Source organism: Monodon monoceros, unplaced genomic scaffold, assembly GCF_005190385.1.
Source record: "Monodon monoceros isolate NGI ecotype Baffin Bay Population unplaced genomic scaffold, NGI_Narwhal_1 Super_Scaffold_6, whole genome shotgun sequence".
In the NCBI taxonomy this organism is placed as follows: domain Eukaryota; kingdom Metazoa; phylum Chordata; class Mammalia; order Artiodactyla; family Monodontidae; genus Monodon; species Monodon monoceros.
The window spans coordinates 93,971,021-93,990,845 of NW_021703783.1; the positions used below are offsets into that span (position 1 = coordinate 93,971,021).

Here is a 19,825-nt window from a genome sequence, read left to right on the forward strand (position 1 = left end):
GAGAGCAGCTTTAAAATGCTGCTGGAAGGGTGGCTACAGAAGTGAAATTCCCAGCTGTGCTTCCTCATGAGGGTAAAAGAAAAAGCCCCTCTAGGCAAGATTCTATATGCACAGTGGGATTATAAATGAGCTACCACAGCTCTTTTTTCCTTTGGTATTAATTGTTGTGGCTTATTGCATTAAATACATTAAATCTTGTTTTTTTTTTTAAACAGCACTCATGTTCTTATTACTGCACTCTCCCACCTGGAGACAAATCCTATGCCCGTGACATAACAAGCAGCACAACAGAGCAAACTGTGATGTCACAAATGTGCAATCACTGTTAGGAAGGGGAAACTCTGCAGGAGCCACAGATCCTCATGTTTCCATGGAGATGTCCCTGGTGATAAAAGTTTTGCCTTCTTTAAGGTTTGGGCAGCTGACAGCAAGGCAGAGATGAAAATGCCAAACTGTTCCTTACTCCATACAGAGATGCGGGACTCAAACTCAGGGACTTACTTTTATTATAACTAGAAAGAAAGTCAATCAATGAATGCCTTTCCTGGATACAAAGATCCATTACATATAGAACAGAATTCCTGAGAAGACTGTGTGGGATAAATACAAGCATCAAGCTACACAGAGCAGTGCAGGCTCTGGGTCACTGTGACTCAGGTCATCCAAGAGACCAACAAAGACACGGTCACCTTGTTAAGCTGCTTCTTTGGTCCCAGCTCCGCATGGAGGAGCAGTTTGCAGCAGCTGGGACAGCAAAGCCAGAGGGCCAAGGCCCCGACCCAGACAGCCTTCCTCTCCCTGGATACTCGGCCACCAACTTCTGCCAAACAGAGACGTTACCAACTTATCTGGGCAGGCCATGCAAGGCAGGTTCAAACAGAGTGACAAGGAAGTCCTTTGCTTCCTAACACTCAGCTGGTAGAGCAGGCCCTGCTTCCCTGCTGGTGGTGCGCGCTAGAGGGCCTCCACTTGAGGGAGGAGAGCCCAGTACCTGTCCCAAAGAACCCCCAGAGCCTGGGCTAGAGCAGGGCGTTCCAGCCGCCAGCTGCACACGGCCATGGGAGTCTAAACGAAAGAAAAAGCTCAGTCCCTCATTCCCACTAGCTACCTTCCAAGCGCTCAATGGTCACACATGGCTTGTGGCTACTGTATTGGAGAGTACAGATCTAGAACATTCCCTCACTGCAGCAAGTTCTACCAAGCGACTCCACTCAACCCCTGGAGAAACTGTACCTGGAGGCAGGTGCCCCGTGTGCACACAGGGAGCACGCTCGCGGGGGGGACGAGGCACCTGCCTGCTGCTCACCTCAGGCTGCTGGGCAGAGCCTCCATGCAGGAGACCACCTCTCACTGCCCACCGACGGGGAAAGCCAATGCTTGCAGCATTCCCCACAAAAGACTTACACACAACTGCCGAAAACCCAGAACTTGAACATCTTCATTAAAAACCACGAAGCTTAAACTAGAAAAAGAAACAAAACGTTCTGATGTAACCCTGGGCGGTATCATGAAAATGAGAAAAGGCAGTGGTTGGGCTTCTGAGAGAGAAGGATTTAATGGCTGTTCTATAGAACATGCCAGACCATGACCCAGGGTGAATTACTGCTCAGACTCAACAAGTAAACATGTAGAAGAGGACAGAGGATGGAAGGGACAGACTGAAACCCAAACTCCCTGAACTGACATTTCAAGGCTCTCTTCTTTCTTTTTTTATTTAATAAATTTATTTATTTATTTTTGGCTATGTTGGGTCTTCGTTGTTGCACGCGGGCTTTCTCTAGTTGCGGTGAGCGGAGGCTACTCTTCGTTGGGGTGCGCGGGCTTCTCATTGTGGTGGTTTCTCTTGTTGCGGAGCACGGGCTCTAGGCGCTCGGGCTTCAGTAGTTGTGCTTCAGTAGTTGTATCATGCGGACTCAGTAGTTGTGGCTCGCGGGCTCTAGAGCACAGGCTCAGTAGTTGTGGCGCACAGGCTTAGTTGCTCCGTGGCATGTGGGTTCTTCCCGGACCATGGCTCGAACCCATGTCCCCTGCATTGGCAGGCGGATTCTTAACCACTGCACCACCAGGGAAGCCCTCAAGGCTCTCTTCTTACTGCCCACTTATCCCTCTGGTCACACGGCACCCTGGCCACCAGCTGCCCTTCAGCACATGCAAACAAACTTTCATGAGAATCTAACTTTGGCATAAGCATTATCTTTCTGTACCTTTCTCTTTTTTTCGCCACACTGTGTCGCTTGGCAGGATCTTAGTTCCTGACCAGGGATCAAATCCAGGCCCCCAGCAGTGAAAGCCCGGAATCCTAACCACTGGACCACCAGGGAATTCCCTTTCTTGTTCTTTTTAGCTGCACCCCCTACAGAAACCTGGAAAGAAAAAAGGGAAGAGGAAAGGAGGGGCAACGAGAAGGATGTGAAAGGCAGGGGGACATACTTAAGCAAACGTCAGGAGCGCTGGGAGGAAGGGTGGTCGAGAGGAACTCAGATTCCTCCCACACCTGTCGGATCCGACTCCATGTGCTTTATGCCTCTGTACCTGCTCCCATCACCTGGTCAGCCACCAGGCCATTTGAGCACTCTTGTTTGTCTTCCCATTTTCTCTTCCTCCATCCTGACTGAAAGCATGAGAACCTGCTAGGTGAAGGTCTCAGACCCATCTGATGCTCAAAAAGTAACTGGTGAAAACAGTCAACAAAAAGCCAAAAGTCAGGAGGAAGAAAGAGGATTTCCCAGGCTGCTTGAAGCTCTGAGTCAGAACTCCAGTCTTCCGCATTGCTCATTGGATGGCACTTCTCAGACAAAAGGTGTCCTTCTTTCAACAGTTATTACACTGCAAAACACTGCTCTGATCATCTCCAGAGACCTGGAAAAAAGGTTTGACAAAACCCAACACCAGTTCACGATAAAAACACACAGCAAACTAGGAATAGAAAGGAACCTCTTCAGTTGCGTCAAGAACATCTATGAAAAGCCCACAGCTATCATCATGATAGGTCAGAAACAAGACAAGGATGTCAGCTCTTGCCACTTCATTTTTTTTTTTTTTTTTTTGGCTGTGGACCATTTTTAAAGTCTTTATTGAATTTGTTACAATATTGCTTCTGTTTTATGTTTTGTTTTTTTGGCCTCGAGGTATGTGGGATCCTAGTTCCCCAATCAGGGATTGAACCGCACCCCCTGCACTGGAAGGCGAAGTCTTAACCACTGGACTGCCAGGGAAGTCCCAGCTCTTGCTACTTCTATCCAACATTATCTAGAAGGTCTAGCCAGGCAACTAGGCAAAGAAAAGAAAAGGCATCTGATTGGAAAGGAAGAAGTAAAACAATCTACTCACAGATGACACATCTTGTATATAGAAATCCACTAAAAAACTATTAGAACTAATCAGTGAGTGGAGCAAAGTTCCAGGATACAAGATCAATACACCAAAATCAATTATATTTCTATACAGTCACAGTGAACAATCTGAAAATGGAATTAAGAAAACAATTCCATTTATAACCACACCAAAAATAATAAAATACTTAGGAATAAATTTAACAAAAAAGATGCAAAATGTGTACTCTGAAAATTACAAAACACCGTTGAAAGAAATTAAAAACTGAAGTAAATGGAAAGACAGACACCCCATGATCATGGGTTGGAGGACACACTATTTTTTTTTTTTATAAGATGGTGACAACCCCTAACCTGATCTGCAGATTCAATGCAATCCCGCCGCCCCTCAGAAATGGATAAGCTGATCCTAAAATTCATATAGAACAGCAAAGGACCCAGAATACCCAAAACAATCTTGAAAAAAAGGAACAAAGTTGGAGGATTCACACTTTCCAATTTCAAAATCTACTACAAAGCTACAGTAAACAAGACGGTGTGGTACTGGAGAGAGTCCAGAAATAGGTCCATACATCTATGGTCAACTGGTTTTCGACAAAGGTCATCGAATGAGAAAAGAGTAGTCTTTTCTACAAATGGTGCTGGGACAACTGGAATCCACATGGAAAGAAATGAACTGGACCCCTACTTCACACCACATACAAAAATTAACTCAAAACGGATCAAAGACCTGTGTAAGGGCTAAAACTATAAAACTCTTAGGAGAAAGCATAGGCATAAATCTTTGTGATTTGGGATTATGCAATGGCTTCTTAAATATAAGAAAAGCAACAAGCAACAAAGAGCATAAGTGGCAAAAGAAAAACAGATAAACTGAACTTCACCAAAGATGCTCAATATCATTAGCTGTCAGGGAAGTGCAAACCCAAATCACAATGATATACCACTTCTTGCCCACTGGGATGGCCATAATAAAAAAGACATAAAACAAGTGTTGGTGATGATGTGGAGAAACTGGAACCCTCACACACTGCTGGAGGGATGTAAAATGGTGCAGCCACTTTGGAAGACAGTCTGACAGTTCCTCAAATGGTTAAACATAGAGTTACCATATGACCCAGTAATTCCACTCCTAGGTTTATACCCAAGAGAAATGAAAACATTTAGTCCACACAAGGACTTGTCTGTGAATGTTCACAGCAGCATTATTTTGTATTATTATTGTATAATAATACAAAAGTGGAAAACCTAAACGTGCATCAACTGAAGATAAATAAAATATGGTATAAATAAAATATGGTATATCCTTACAATAAAATATTGCTAGAAAATAAAACCAGTGAAGTACTGACACATGCTGCGATGTGGATAAACCAGAGAAACAGGAAGCTAAGTCACACGAAACCCATCACAAAGACCACATATTGCGTGATTCCATTTACATGAAGGCAAATCCACAGAGATAGAAAGTAGATTAGTAGTTGCCAGGGGCTGGGGGTGAGGGAGAGAGACCACCAAAAGGTAGTAGTTTAAGACGTGATGAAAATGCTCTAAAATTAATTGTGATAGTGCTTGCACAACTCTGTGAATATAATGGTAAAAATCATTTAATTGTACACTTAAATAGGTAAATCTTTTGTGAATTATAAAATTTATAAAAAATATCACCCCATTTAATTCCTTTTTATTATCTTCTCTGCATTCCTTCAGAATTCACAAACAGAACAAGGTCAGAAGGAGACAAAAAGAACTATGAAGGAGAGAGAATCAAAATGTTATTTCCTACCCTTCAGATGCTCTGAACAAGGGTCTGTGGTCCCAGCTTACCTGCGTCAATGGCACACGGGTAATGGTAACGGAAGGAGCAGCCTTTGTTGTAGCAGCCCAAGGTGGCGCCTGCCTCCTGGCAGTGGGAACATTTCTGGAAAGGAAGGAAGAAGTCAGGCGTGTCACCATCCCAACCTCACCCCTCTCCCCCAGGCCTTCCCCAGACCCCGTGGGTCAGACCTCAGCGCATGTCTCTGCGGTTACAGGAGTCTGGCAGCAGGACAGGCTGTCAATTTCTAACCACCACTCACTGACCACACCATGCAAGGGATCCAGCAGTAATGTTTTAGGCCAGGCCTTACAAATGTTCACAAATAAATCAAACAGCACAACACAGGCACCCAGCCCTGCCCTTGGTGTGCCCACTGTCCACCGCCTGTGAGCCTGCCTGTCCTTTCCTCAGTCCTCACCACTATGGTGAACTGCCTACAGATCTTGCCCATCTATTTCTGTTGTGGAAGTCTGGGGTAGGAGAAGAGGGTACGATAGTAGAGTTATATATAAACCTTTTAGAATTAAAAGTGGAATTTGGTTTCTAGTTTTTATTTTCGTAAGAAGATTTTATTTTTATTCTGCTTATCCCAAATGCCCAATACAAGTATATTTCTCTTTTCAGAAAATATGGGCTCCTGTGTGCAAACGGTATTTTTACACACAAATCCTATTTTAAAGGCACTAGGAAACCTGCCATGAATTTCTGGCTGAGACATTATTCTGTAATTGAGATGCTCCTCCTTCTTCGGTCAGGTTTTCATAAAGTGGGGCACATCTCTATCATGTGATGTGGCTGCCATGATCGCTCAGTCCTGTGTCCTGTCAACAATAATCGTACTTGGAAAAACCACATTGGCCCTACTGAGGAAAGATGCAGACCCTTCTGGTGGCCGAGGACACACAGCTAAGGCTACCTGAATGATACAGATTCTGATTCTAGGGAATCAGATTCCTGATTCTAGGGAAAATAAAAGTGCTCCATAAGCAGTTACACTTGTGGAAAACGGCTCCCCAACACATACTACACCCTTCCTGGGGGAAAGTGACCAAAGGGCACCCTTCCCTCTTTTCTCTTTTGCCTGGGATGTCAGCCTATCAGGGTCTGTGTGGCTTGCAGGCCTGCAGCAGTCAGGAATGCCTCACCTAGTGAAGTGAGGCCCACCTGGACGGTGCCATGGAATGAACACCTCCAACTCACAGCGGCAGGAGCAGGATGACAGGGAGCTGGATCAAGCTGCCCTAATGCTGATGCTGATGGAAAACCACACAGACGCCAGCAACAGCACAGCCCAATGCGCACCCTGAATCATGCGTCAGGGTGATTGCGTCAATCATCACCCGAATGATGCGGCTCATTTGGTCCTCATAACTACCCTGTGACAGCCCCACTCTACAGATGAGGTTCCTAAAGCACCATAAGGGGAAGTAACCTGCTCCAGGTCAGAGCTGATCCCAGCTGACCACGCCTGCCATCCTCCAGAGGCAAATGCAGCAGGAACAGGGCTGTAAGACAGCCCTAGAAGACCAACATTCTTCTGGGTGCTGACAACCAGTAAATGTTTATCATGTGCCCTCATACCCTTGCCAAGAAACAAAAGACTACTTGGCCCAGAGTAAACCAAGGACAGTTGGCAGCTTCTCGGGCAGCCCTAGACTTTATCTGCTTTTATCAGTGCCACAGGGCACCTTCAGTACAAAGGTCTCACCATCAACCAGAGGGAATGAACATGGCTAATTTCTCAGTGGTCACCCACAGCCATTCCCATTACACCCCTTCTTCCTAAGGGAGCCCCGAACGGTCAGCCATCCAGAGGACTCATGCTCCAGGCCCTCCCCACGCCCCTGGGGGGTGAATCTCAGTGGTGGACATTTAGGAATGGGTGTGTCAAGCATTTCTGGTAGTGAAGTCTGCAGGGAAAGGGACTTCTGGGAAAGTTTTGCACTCTTAACAAGGACACAAGACAGAAAGGCAGGAACAGGCCATATTCTCGCTCGACCTCTGTGAGAAGGGGATGGTGAGATCTGTAGCAACCGTCTTGTCACCACAAGGGGACAGCCCTGAAGACAGAGCCCAACCTGCTGAGGGCTGCAGAGTGACAGGATGGAGAGAACCTGGATTTCTGTGACATGATTAAGCACTAAAGTAACCAACCCCAGGACCATCCCATCTCCAGACTTGTTAAGGGGGAGGACACTTTTCTTAAAAAAAAAAAAAAAATCACTTTTTAGTTTAATTTTGTAACTTGCAGTCAAAATATCCTGATTGACACAGAAAGGGACCTAGTACTTGAGGCCCTGCTGTATAAGGTTAAGGATGTGGGCTCTGGAACCTAAATAACTCCCTGGTAAGTGATTCCACCACTGACCATCTTTGTGTTGTTCTTGGCCAAAGTCCTAAGCTTTGTTTCTTCAAGCTGCAAACGTGGACCTGGTAATACGATCTACCTCACAGAGATATTGTGAGGGTTAAATGTGTTAATCCAGGCTTACAACAGTGGCTGGATCAAAAGCGCTCCGTAAATGTGACCCAAGATGACCATGTGCCAGACACACGACACAGACTGACAAAGAGCCACCTGTGGAGCAGGCCTGTCATCACCCTCGGATCCGAACACTGTCCATTTCCTTCCTACCTCAACACACACCCCTCTGCCCCCGGTAGGGCTTCTCAAAGCTTCTTGCCCTGAACCAGCCCACAGGCCCCATTTTTCTCATAATGAAAGCAAACCCATCCCTCACCAGGAAATCACATCAATAAAATGATGCATGCATCTTTCAACTAAAAAAGCACAATTAACTTACTATATTACTTCCAGAGGAGAAAGACCCTGCATGACCTATTAGGTAGGGCCTTAGAGAAAGGACCTTAAAGAGTTTAGGTCAGTGGTTCTCAAAGTGTGGTCCCTGGACCAGCAGCATCAGCTGGGAACTTGTTCGAAATGCAAATTTTGGGATTCTGGGAAGACTGTAGAGTAGTAGCACTGGGAATCTGTCCCCACACCTGGAAAATAACTGCACTGGCAGAATCTGTCTGATGTAACTGCTCTGGAGCTCTGGAGTCTGTTGAAGACCTGCAACTTCCAGGGGAGATATGGGTGTTAAACAGCAGTTAATTCTGCCCATCTCCCACTCCCAGCCAAGTGGCAGGCAACCTAACTATACAAGTTAAGGAACTACGAAAAGAAGAACAAACTAAACCCAAAGCTAGCAGAAGGAAGGAAATAATAAGGATTAGAAAATAAATGAAACAGAGAACACACAGAGAATAGTAGAGAAAAACCCAAGTGGGGACATTACTATTGATTCTACAGAAATAAAAAGGATTATAAGAGAGTACTATGAGCAACTGTACACTAGCAAATTGGATAATCTAGATGAAATGCACAAATTTCCAGCAACACAAAACCTACCAAGATTAAATCACAAAGAAATAAAGATTTGAATAGATCTATAATTCGTAAGGAGATTGAATCAGTAGTCAAAAAGCTCCCGAAAAAGAAAAGCCTTGGACCTGATGATGGCTTCACTGGTAAATTCTACTAAACATTTAAGAATGAACTAATACCAGTCCTTGGGAAACTTTTCCCAAAAATTGAAGAGAAGGGGACATTTTCAAAATCATTCTACTGAGGCCAGCATCACCCGATACCAAAGCCAGAAAATGGTGCGTGCACACACACACAGACACACACATACACAGACACAAAAACCCTACAGACCAATATCCTTTATGAACATTGATGCAAAAATCCCCAACAAAACACTAGCAAACAGAATCCAACAGCACATTAAAAGGGTTATACACCATGACCAAGTGTGATTCACTCCTGGAATGCAAGGATGGTACAACACACAGAAATCAATGTAATACGTTATGTCAACAGCATGAGGGAAATAACTACATGCATGATCACCTCATTATATGCAGAAAAAACATTTGACAAAATTTAACACCTTTTATGATAAAAACACTCAACAAACTAGGAACAGAAGGAAACAAAAGACGTATATGAAAAACCGACAAGGATTATCATACTCAATGGTGAAAGACCAGTGGTGTTTCTTTTAAGATGAGGAAAAAACAAGGACACTTGCTTTCACCACTTCTATTCACCATAGTACTGGAAATTCTAGCCATAACAATTAAGAAAAAAAAAGAAATAAAAGGGGTCCAAACTGGAAAGAAAAAGGTAAAATTATCTCTGTTTGAAGATATGATCTTATATGTAGAAAACTCTAGAGATCACGAAAAAACAAAAAACAAATACCCTGCTAGAACTAATAAATGAATTCAGCAAAGTAGCAGGATACAAAGTCAACACAGAAAAATCAGTTGCATTTCTGATTCTCAATAGCATCAAAAAGAATAAAATACTTACGAATTAACTAAGGAAGTGAAAGACTTGTACAATGAAAACTACAAAACACTGCTGAAAGAAATTAAAGAAGACATGAATAAATGGCAACACATCCCATGCTCATGGATTAGAAAACTTAGTGTTATTAAAATGTTTACAAAGTGATCTACAGGGTGACCTTACAGAGTCAATACAATCTATCAAATCCCAATGACGTCTTTTGCAAAAATAGAAAAACCTATCCTAAAATTTATATGGAATCTTTTTTTTTTTTTTGGTTGTGCCGCACAGCTTGCAGGATCTTAGTTCCCCAACTAGGGATTGAACCCAGGCCCTTGGCAGTAAAAGCACACAGTCCTAACCTCTGGACCGGCAGGTAATTCCCATGTGGAATATTAAGGGAACCTGAATAACCAAAACAATCTTGAAAAAGAACAATGCCGGAGCACCCATACTTCTGATTTCAAAGCTTACTACAAAGCTACAGTAGTCAACAGTGTAGCACTGACATAAATACAGAGATATAGACCAATGGAATAGAATAGAGAGCCCAGAAATAAACCCTTCCGTATATGGTTAAATGATTTTTGAAAAGGGTGCCAAGATCATCCAATGGGGAAAGGACAGTCTTTTCAACAAATGGTGCAGGGAAAACTGGATATCCACATGCAAAAGAATGAAGTTGGACCCTTACCTAACAGCATATAATCAACTAACAAAGGACCAAGGACCTAAATGTAAGACCTAAAACAATAAAACTCTTAGAAGAAAACATGAAACAAAAGTTTCATGACATTGAATTTGGCAATGATTTTTTGGTTATGACACCAAAAGGCCCACATAACCAAAAGTAGACAAATTGGGCTTCATGAAAATTTTAAAATGTTGTGCATCAAAATACACTAGCAACAGAGTAAAAAGATAACATACAGGATGGGAGAAACTATTTGAAAATCATGTATCTGATAAGGGATTAATATCCAGAATATACAGAGAACTCCTAAAACTCCACCAAATAACAACAACAAAAACCCCAACCAAAACAAAAAACCCAACTCATTTCAACAATGGGCAAAGGACTTGAATAGACACTTCTCCAAAGGAGATATACAAAGGGCCAATAAACAAAGGAAAAAATGCTCAACATCGCTCATCATTAGGGAAATGCAAATCAAAACCAAAATGAGATACCACTTCACACCCATTAAAATAACTACTATCAAACAGAAAAGAACAGTGTTGGTGAGGATGGGGAGAAACTGGAACACTTGGGCACTACTGGTGGGAATGTAAAATGGTACAAACACTATGGAAAACAGTATGGCAGTTCTTCAAAAAATTAAAAATAGAATTATCATATAATCCAGCAAGTCCACTTTTGCATATATATCCCACCAACATGAAAGCAGAGTATGAAAAATATTTGTACACCCATATTCACAGCAGCATTATTCACAATAGCTAATATGTAGAAGCAACTCAAGTGTCCATCGATGGATGAATGGCTAAGCGAAATACAGTATATGCATACAATGGAATATTTTTCACTCCTAAAAAGGAGGGAAATTCTGACACATGCTACAACCTTGAGGACACTGTGCTAAGTGAAATAAGCTAGTCAGCAAAAAACAAATACTATATGACTCAACTTATATGAGGTATCTAGAATAATTTAATCATAGTATAATGGTGGCTGTCATGGTATGGAGGGAGGAGAAAGTGTGGAGTCTTATTTAATGGGTATAGAGTTTCAGTTTTTTTTTTTTAAACCTGCACACAGATTTTTTTTAATATTAACTTATTTATTTATTTTTGGCTGCGTTGGGTCTTCATTGCTGTGCATGGGCTTTCTCTAGTTGCGGCGAGTGGGGGCTACTTTTTGTTGCGGTGTGAGGGCTTCTCATTGTGGTGGCTTCTCTTGTTGCAGAGCACAGGTTCTAGGCGTGCGGGCTTCAGTAGTTGTAGCACACGGACTCAATATTTGTGGCTCCCGGGCTCTAGAGTGCAGGCTCAGTAGTTGTGGCACACGGGCTTAGCTGCTCCGCGGGATGTGGGATCTTCCCAGACCAGGGCTGGAACCCGTGTCCCCTGCATTGGCAGGCGGATTCTTAACCACTGTGCCACTAGGGAAGCCCTAGAGTTTCAGTTTTACAAGATGAAAACAGTTATAGGGACGTATGGTGGTGATGGTTACACAACAATGTGAAGGTATTTAATACCACTATGTAATTAAAAACTATGTATTGGGTTGGCAAAAAAGTGCCTTCAGTTTTTAAGTAAAAATAAAAGACACATTTTTCATTTTCACCAAGAACTTTATCGAACAACATATGCACCCTTTTGTTCCACTGTCTTCTGCCATTATTCAGGCAACTTTGTAATTCCATCTTCCCAAAACTTTTTATCTTTTTGAGCAAAGAACTGTTCCAGGTGCCTTTTACAGTCTTCCAGGAAACTGAAATTTTTTCCATTAAGAGAATTTTGTAAAGACGGAAATAAATGGAAATCCGAAGGTGCAATGTCTGGTGAATACAGTGGATGAATCAGAACTTCCCAGCCAAGCTGTAACAGTTTTTGCCTGGTCAGCAAAGAAACATGCGGTCTTGCATTAACCTGATGGAAGATTATGCATTTTCTGTTGACTAATTCCGGATGCTTTTCGTCGAGTGCTGCTTTCAGTTGGTCTAATTAGGAGCAGTACTTGTTGGAATTAATTGTTTGGTTTTCCGGCAGAAGCTCATAATAGAGGACTCCCTTCCAATCCCACCATATACAACTTCTTTGGTGTGGTTGGTGGTGGTTCATTTCGCTTGCCCCACGATCTCTTCCATTCCACATTATTGTACAGTATCTACTTTTCATCGCCTGTCACAATTTGTTTTAAAAATAGAATGTTTTCATTACATTTAAATAGAAAATCGCATGCGGAAATATGGTCAAGAAGGTTTTTTTCGCTTAACTTATGTGGAACCCAAACATCAAAGCAATTAACATAATCAAGCTGGTGCAAATGATTTTCAATGCTTGATTTGGATATTTTGAGTATGTTGGCTATCTCCCACGTGGTATAACATTGATTGTTCAAAATTAAAGTCTCAATTTGATTGCTATCAACTTCAACTGGTCTACCTGACCCTGGAGCATCATCCAGTGAGAAATCTCCAGCACGAAACTTTGCAGACCACTTTTGACACGTTCGATCAGTCACAGCACCCTCTCCATACACTGCACAGATCTTTTTTTGCGTTTCAGTTGGGCTTTTACCTTTCTTGAAATAACAAAGCATAATATGCCAAAAATGTTGTTTTCTTCCATCTTCAATATTAAAATGGCTACACAAAAAGTCACCAATTTTGATGTCATTTTTTAAATCCATTCTGATGCAATAGCTGTCATGATACAATCTAACAAAACTGTTTCGAATGAAGTTAAAGACAACCAAACGCTACTAGAGCCATCTTACGGAAACAAACAAACCTTTTGGCCAACTCAATACTTAAAAACGGTTAAACCTACAGCTACTAACATCATACTCAATGGTGAAAAGCTGAAAGCATTTCCTCTAAGATCAGGAACAAGACAAGGATGCCCACTCTTGCCACTTTCATTCAACATAGTTTTGGAAGTCCTAGCCACAGCAATCAAAGGAGAAAAAGAAACAGAAGGAATCCAAACTGGAAAAGCAAAACTGTCACTGTTTGCAGATGATACACTATACACAGAAAATCTAAAGATGCTAACAGAAGACTACGGGAGCTCCTCAATGAATTCAGTAAAGCTGCAGGATACAAAATCAATACACGGAAATCTACTGCATTTCTATACACTGATAACAAAAGATCAGAAAGAGAAATTAAGGAAACAATCCCATTTATCATCTCATCAAAAAGAATAAAAGAGGGAATTCCCTGGCGGTCCAGTGGTTAGGACGCCACGCTTCCACCTCAGGGGCACGGGTTTGAGCCCTGGTCAAGGAACTATAAGATCTCACATGCTTCATGGCACAGCCAAAAAAAAAAAGAAAAAGAACAAAATACCTAGGAAAAAGCCTACCTAAGGAGGCAAAAGACCTGTACTCTGAAAACTGTAAGATGCTTATGAAAGATATTGAAGATGACACAAAGAGATGGTAAGATATACTGCTTTCTCGGATTGCAATAATCAATATTGCTAAAATGACTATACTATCCAAGTCAGCCTACAGAGTCAATGCAATCCCTATCCAATTACCAATGGCATTTTACAAAAAACTAGAACAAAAAAATTTTAAATTTGTATGGAAATACAAATAGCCTGAACAGCCAAAGCAATCTTGAGAAAGAAAAATGGAGCTGGAGGAATCAGGCTCCCTGACTTCAGACTATACTACAAAGCTACAGTAATCAAAACAGTACTGTACTGGACGAAAAACAGACATATAGATCAATGGAACAGGATAGAAAGCCCAGAAATAAACCCATGCACCTATGGTCAATTAATCTACGACAAAGGAGGCAAGAATATAGAATGGAAAAAAGACAGTCTCTTCAGTAAGTGGTGCTGGGAAAACTGGACAGCTACCATGTAAATGAATGAAATTAGAACATTCTCTAACACCATATACAAGAATAAACTCAAACTGGATTAAAGACCTAAATGTAAGACTGGATACTATAAAACTACACTAGAGGAAAACATAGGCAGAACACTCTTTGACATAAATCACAGCACTATCTTTTTAGATCTGCCTCCTAGAGTAATGGAAATAAAAACAAAAATAAACAAATGCGACCAAATTAAACTTAAAAGCTTTTACACAGCAAAGGAGACCATAAACAAAATGAAAAGACAACCTACAGAATGGGAGAAAATATTTGCAAACAATGTGACTGACAAGGGATTTCCAAAATATACAAACAGCTCATACAGCTCAATATCAAAAAACCAAACAACCCAATCAAAAAATGGGCAGAAGATCTAAATAGACATTTCTCCAAAGAAGACATATAGATGGTCAACAGGCACATGAAAAGATGCTCAGCATCATTATTAGAGAAATGCAAATCAAAACTACACTGAGGTACCACCTCACTCTGGCCAGAATGGCCATCATAAAAAAGTCTACAAATAATAAATGCTGGAGATGGTGTGGAGAAAAAAGAACCCTCTTGTACTGCTGGTGGGAATATATATTGATACAGTCACTATGGAGAACGGTATGGAGGTTCCTTAAAAAGCGAAAAACAGAGTTACCATATGATCCTGCAATCCCACTCCTGGGCATATATCTGGAGAAAACTATAATTCAAAAAGATACCTGCACCCCAATGTTCACTGCAGCACTATTTACAATAGCCAAGACATGGAAGCAACCTAAATGCTCAACAGATGACTTGATAAAGATGTGGTATGTATACACAATGGAATATTCTCAGGCATAGAAAATAATGAAATAATGCCATTTGCAGCAACATGGACGGACCTAGAGATTACCATACTAAGTGAAGTGAACCAGACAGAGACAGACAAATATCATATGATATGGCTTATATGTAGAATCTTCAAAGAAAAAAAAAAAAAAGAAGATAAAAGTGAACTTATTTCCAAAACTCACAGTTAGCAAAGGGGAAAGGGGGGGTGGGGAGGGATAAAAAAGGACGTTGGGATTAACATATACACATACTATATACAAAATAGATAAACAACGAGGATCTACTGTATAGCACAGGGAACTATACTCAATATTTTTTTTTTATACTCAATATTTTGTAATAATCTATAAGGGAAAAAAATCTGGAAAAGAATATATATATATATATATATATATATATGTATAACTGAATCACTGTGCTGTACACCTGAAACTAACATGATATTGTAAATCAACTATACTTCAATAAAAAAACAAACAACAAAAAAACAGTTAAGGGGCTTCCCTGGTGGCACAGTGGTTGAGAGACCGCCTGCTGATGCAGGGGACGCAGGTTCGTGCCCTGCTCTGGGAAGATCCCACATGCCGCGGAGCGGCTGGGCCCGTGAGCCATGGCCGTTGAGCCTGCGCGTCCGGAGCCTGTGCTCCGCAACAGGAGAGGCCACAACAGTGAGAGGCCCGTGTACCGCAAAAAAAAAAAAAACACAACAGTTAAGATGGTAAATTTTATGTTAAGTGTATTTCAGCACAATAAAAGAATTTAAAAGATAAAGAAATCCAAATTCTCAAGCCCCATGTCAATGTGCAACAAATCTCCAGGCAATTCTGATGCTCCAATACAGTTTGAGAACCACTGGTCCAATTTCAACTCCCCAACTTTAAAAAATTAATTAGTTTTATTTTGGCTGCACTGATTCTTCATCGTGGCGTGCGGGCTTCTCTAGTGCAGTGTGCGGGCTTAGTTGCGGTATGTGGGATCTTAGTTCCCGAACCAGTCATCGAACCCTGGCCCCCTGCATTGGGAGCGCAGAGACTTAACCACTGGACCACCAGGGAAGTCCCGTCAACTCCCCAACTGTTTAGATGAGGAAAAACAAAGACCCAGAGAGATGCTATGACTGGCTGAGGTAGGATTTCAGAATTCCTGGGAGCCATTTAGTGCTTTCGCCGTTATACTTCTGTCCCCGGCAGACTAATGTAGACAGTGGGGCATGATAGGCAGAACTGACTCCCAAAGATGTCAAAGATGTCCAACTTCATCCTCAGAATCTTTGCCTCACAGCAATGGGACTGTGCAGATGGGGAGGGTAAGCTGGATTATCAGGTGGCCCCAATCTAATCACATGGTTCCATAAAGCAAAGAACCTCTCCCAGAAGTATCAGAGCTGCAGGCTTTAGGGAGATGTAATGATGAAAGCAGGGTCAGAGAGATGCAACACTGCTGGATTTGAAGATGGAGGAAGAGGCCATGAGCCAAGAATGTAGAAGTTGGAAAAGACAAGAAAAATTCTTCCCTAGAGCCTCCAGAAAGGAACACAGCCCTGCTGATGCCTTAATCTGAACTGTAAGATAACAAGTGTGTGTTTTCAGCCACTGAGTTTGTGGTAATATGTTACAGCAGTGATAGAAATCTAGTAAGTGGGGATTTCCTGAGAATCTCACAGTAAGAGAAGGGACCGTTCATTTTCCTGTTACATCCCTCAGTGTAACAAGTTTCTCCCTCATGGAAACCCCCACAATTTCACTCACTCTTTATTAGGCATCAGGCTTGTCTGGCATCAGATCAATGACACTGCAACTGGAAGGGACACTGGGTCTGTCTTCAACACATTTTTTTTTTCTGGTTCAAAAAGAGGCTAGAAGCAAGGTGACCTGCTGAAGATCCCATAACTAGAAGTACCAGAACTTACAACTAAAGCCTCTTTTCTTCTGAACCCCAAGGTTCAACCATTCTTTATACCACACTGCGCTGCCTTCTAGTCCCCTTCATTTACTCAACTATCCAACATTTGAAAAGTACTTCCTACATGCCAGGTGCCAAAGACAATATAAAAACTTACCTGTATAATAGCTTCTGTTTCTATTCGCCCCTTCTATCCTAAAATCAATACCCAGGCCAGTACCATTTCCAACTGGATTTTTTGTTCTTTAGTTTTTACCTGAAGAAACTATGTATACTACCACTCTCCCATAGTGCAAATAATTTAATAAAGTCAGTGTACAGCTAAATGTCCTTTGTTTTTGACGCCACTGTTGTTACAAGTTTAATGATATTTATCTCCAGGAGAGATAAGTCCACACAAGACTGTTCCCCACACAAGTGAGACACACAGTGGGACTTTTCAATCATGGTTTCTAAATCAAAGTACTTTTTACAACAAGCAACGGTCCAATCATCTCAACAGTGAATCTTTCATTTATTTAGGGGGGAATAAAGGTTATTTTTAAGCCACTGTGCATTTCTTGATACTGTAAATCTTGGGAAATACTGGAGGTGGCAAATTGCTGGAGCCGAATCACCTAAAAGCAGTTTAGTTCATATCCAAAGGAAGCTCTGAGGGAGAATTTTGCATGCCTCTTCATTTACAGGAATGTCTTTCCTATGAGATGTAAGGCGACCTGAATAGTCGCTCTGCTTAACGAGCATCTCTGAGCAGCCTCAGTGCAACTGAAGCATTTGGGTCAGGGTATTGTTAGTGTTGATGACGATCAGTTCCGTTAGAGCTTTAAAGATCACAGACGTTGCCACTACTGTGCCCAAGATGGCTTTTAGCCAGCACTGCACACACTTCTGCTCGTGCTTACAGTATTAACTTTTTCATGTCTGTCCACCCTCCACACCCCCCAAACTGCGAGACTCATTCTTGTATCCTCAGGGCCCGGCACACTGTAGGAACTGTAAATGTGGGCTGATGGAATGAACGCGATGCCTGACACACTTGAGAACGTGGAGATAACTAACGAGAATACTCTTCAACATGAGTTTAAAAGCTGGTGCTAGTAGAGCATGGAACATGTGGAACAAGGTATGTGTTAATTTTTGGCCACGAGCAAGATCTTCCTTTTCCTTTTAATTATGCCTTCCATATCTAGGACAGAAGCCTCTGCCGCCCGAGCGATCTACTCCAGCCACGTGGCAGCGACACAGTCTACCTGTAAAGAGCTGCCCTCTTTACAGGTAGAGCTGCCCTGGGAGCAGCTTTCTTTGAGGCAACTCTGCACCCTGTCAATTTTCTTTCAAGAGCACTTCAAGGTGTTGGCCAAAGCAATACATATAAAACCCTCTATGTTTTGGGTTCTTGCTTCCTTAGAGTTAATCTCTTTATGTCCCCTGAAAGCTCATGAGACCAGCTGGAAAGTTCTGCTGCTGTTTGCCATTCTCAAGACCTGGAAGAAGGGATTGGCACCAGCCTCTGGAGCCCACACCACAAGCCCAGAGCACCACTAAGGCTTCAGAGACCCCTTCAGGGGGGGAGAGACACCCAGTCCTTCCACATCCATTTACTCAGTGCTACGAGAGGTATATATTTTAAAGTAGCATCTATGCCCCATAGCTGTTCCAGCAAAACCATTAAATCTTAAAAAATTATGATGATACTAGTTTAAATGCCATCAGTCATGTCAGCAGCATTCACTGGCTAACAGCTAACTGTGCCTTAAGACAAAAGCTCCCGGTCTGACTGGCTTTTCAGAATAAACATGGATGGTCTAATGTAAATACTACGCTCGTGTGAAGCAGCACAGGGGCCAATGGAAAGAGAAGCTGAGGGTGTCAGCTCTTGCATGAAAGCCAAAAAAGTCACATCAATTTTATCATCTGCAAAATGGGGCTAACAATACAGCTGACCCTCGAACAACTCAGGTTTGAACTGCTGGGTCTTATACGTGGATGTTTTTCAATAGTAAACACTACAGTAGTACACAGTCCGTGGTTGGTCGAATCTGCAAAAGTGGAGGAACCGAGGGTATGGAGAGCTGACTATCAGTTATACTCGGATTAATCCCCGTGCTGTTCAAGGGTCAACTTTGTTTTCCTTCCTCGTAAAGTTGTTCGAAATAACTGTGAGAGTGTTTTATAAACTAGAAAGAGTTATATAATTGTTAGGGCTTACATGTCTTTTTTTTTTTGGCCACACCGTGCGGGAAGCAGAATCTTAGGTCCATGACCAGGGATCAAACCCGTGCCCCCCTGCAGTGTAAGCACACAGAGTCTTAACCACTGGACTGCCAGGGAAGTCCCTATAATGTGTCATATTTTTGGCAGTTACTGATGTCAAAATTAGAAAACACATACCAAGTAGATTCTATTAAATTAAGACAAACTAAGTTTAAAAATTGTTTTTTGGAACTAATTTTTTTCCTTTAGAATACTGGCTGAAACAAGCAGACCCTGGGTGGTCCTGAGCATCTGCTGTCAGTCTTTTTGTAATTTGAGTTGCTGTGTGTGTTTCAACAGTATTTCACCTCTGAGGGTGTGTATGGACAGCTCTTGGCCAAATCTCTGAACACTGCATCTCTTAGCTACTATTCACTATTACTTTCATTTTATTTCCCCTCCTAATTCTATCCTTGAACAATACAGATTAATGGGAAGTATTTGTAATGTTTTGTGAAGCACTTTTGCATTGGAAGGAAAGGTTTTAAATAAACAAGGAGAGGCTTCCCTGGTGGCACAGTGGTTAAGAATCCGCCTGCCAGTGCAGGGGACACGGGGTTCGAGCCCAGGTCTGGGAAGATCCCACATGCCGCCGAGCAACTAAGCCTGTGCGCCACAACTACTGAGCCTGCGCTCCAGAGCCCGTGAACCACAACTACTGAAGCCTACAAGCCTAGAGCCTGTGCTCTGCAACAAGAGAAGCCACCGCAATGAGAAGCCCGCGCACCGCAATGAAGAGTAGCCCCCG

General features: G+C 42.3%; 1 protein-coding gene across 3 annotated transcripts in view; it reads right to left on the reverse strand.

Annotated features, from left to right (window-relative positions):
• TCF20 (transcription factor 20) overlaps nucleotides 1-19,825 on the reverse strand; it is a 53,067-nt gene that overhangs the window by 9,938 nt on the left and 23,304 nt on the right. For all 3 annotated transcript variants that reach the window (XM_029204531.1, XM_029204533.1, XM_029204532.1), the window contains exon 2: nucleotides 5,160-5,253. In XM_029204531.1, coding sequence (XP_029060364.1) covers nucleotides 5,160-5,253 — 94 coding nt within the window. The remainder of the gene's footprint in view (nucleotides 1-5,159; nucleotides 5,254-19,825) is intronic.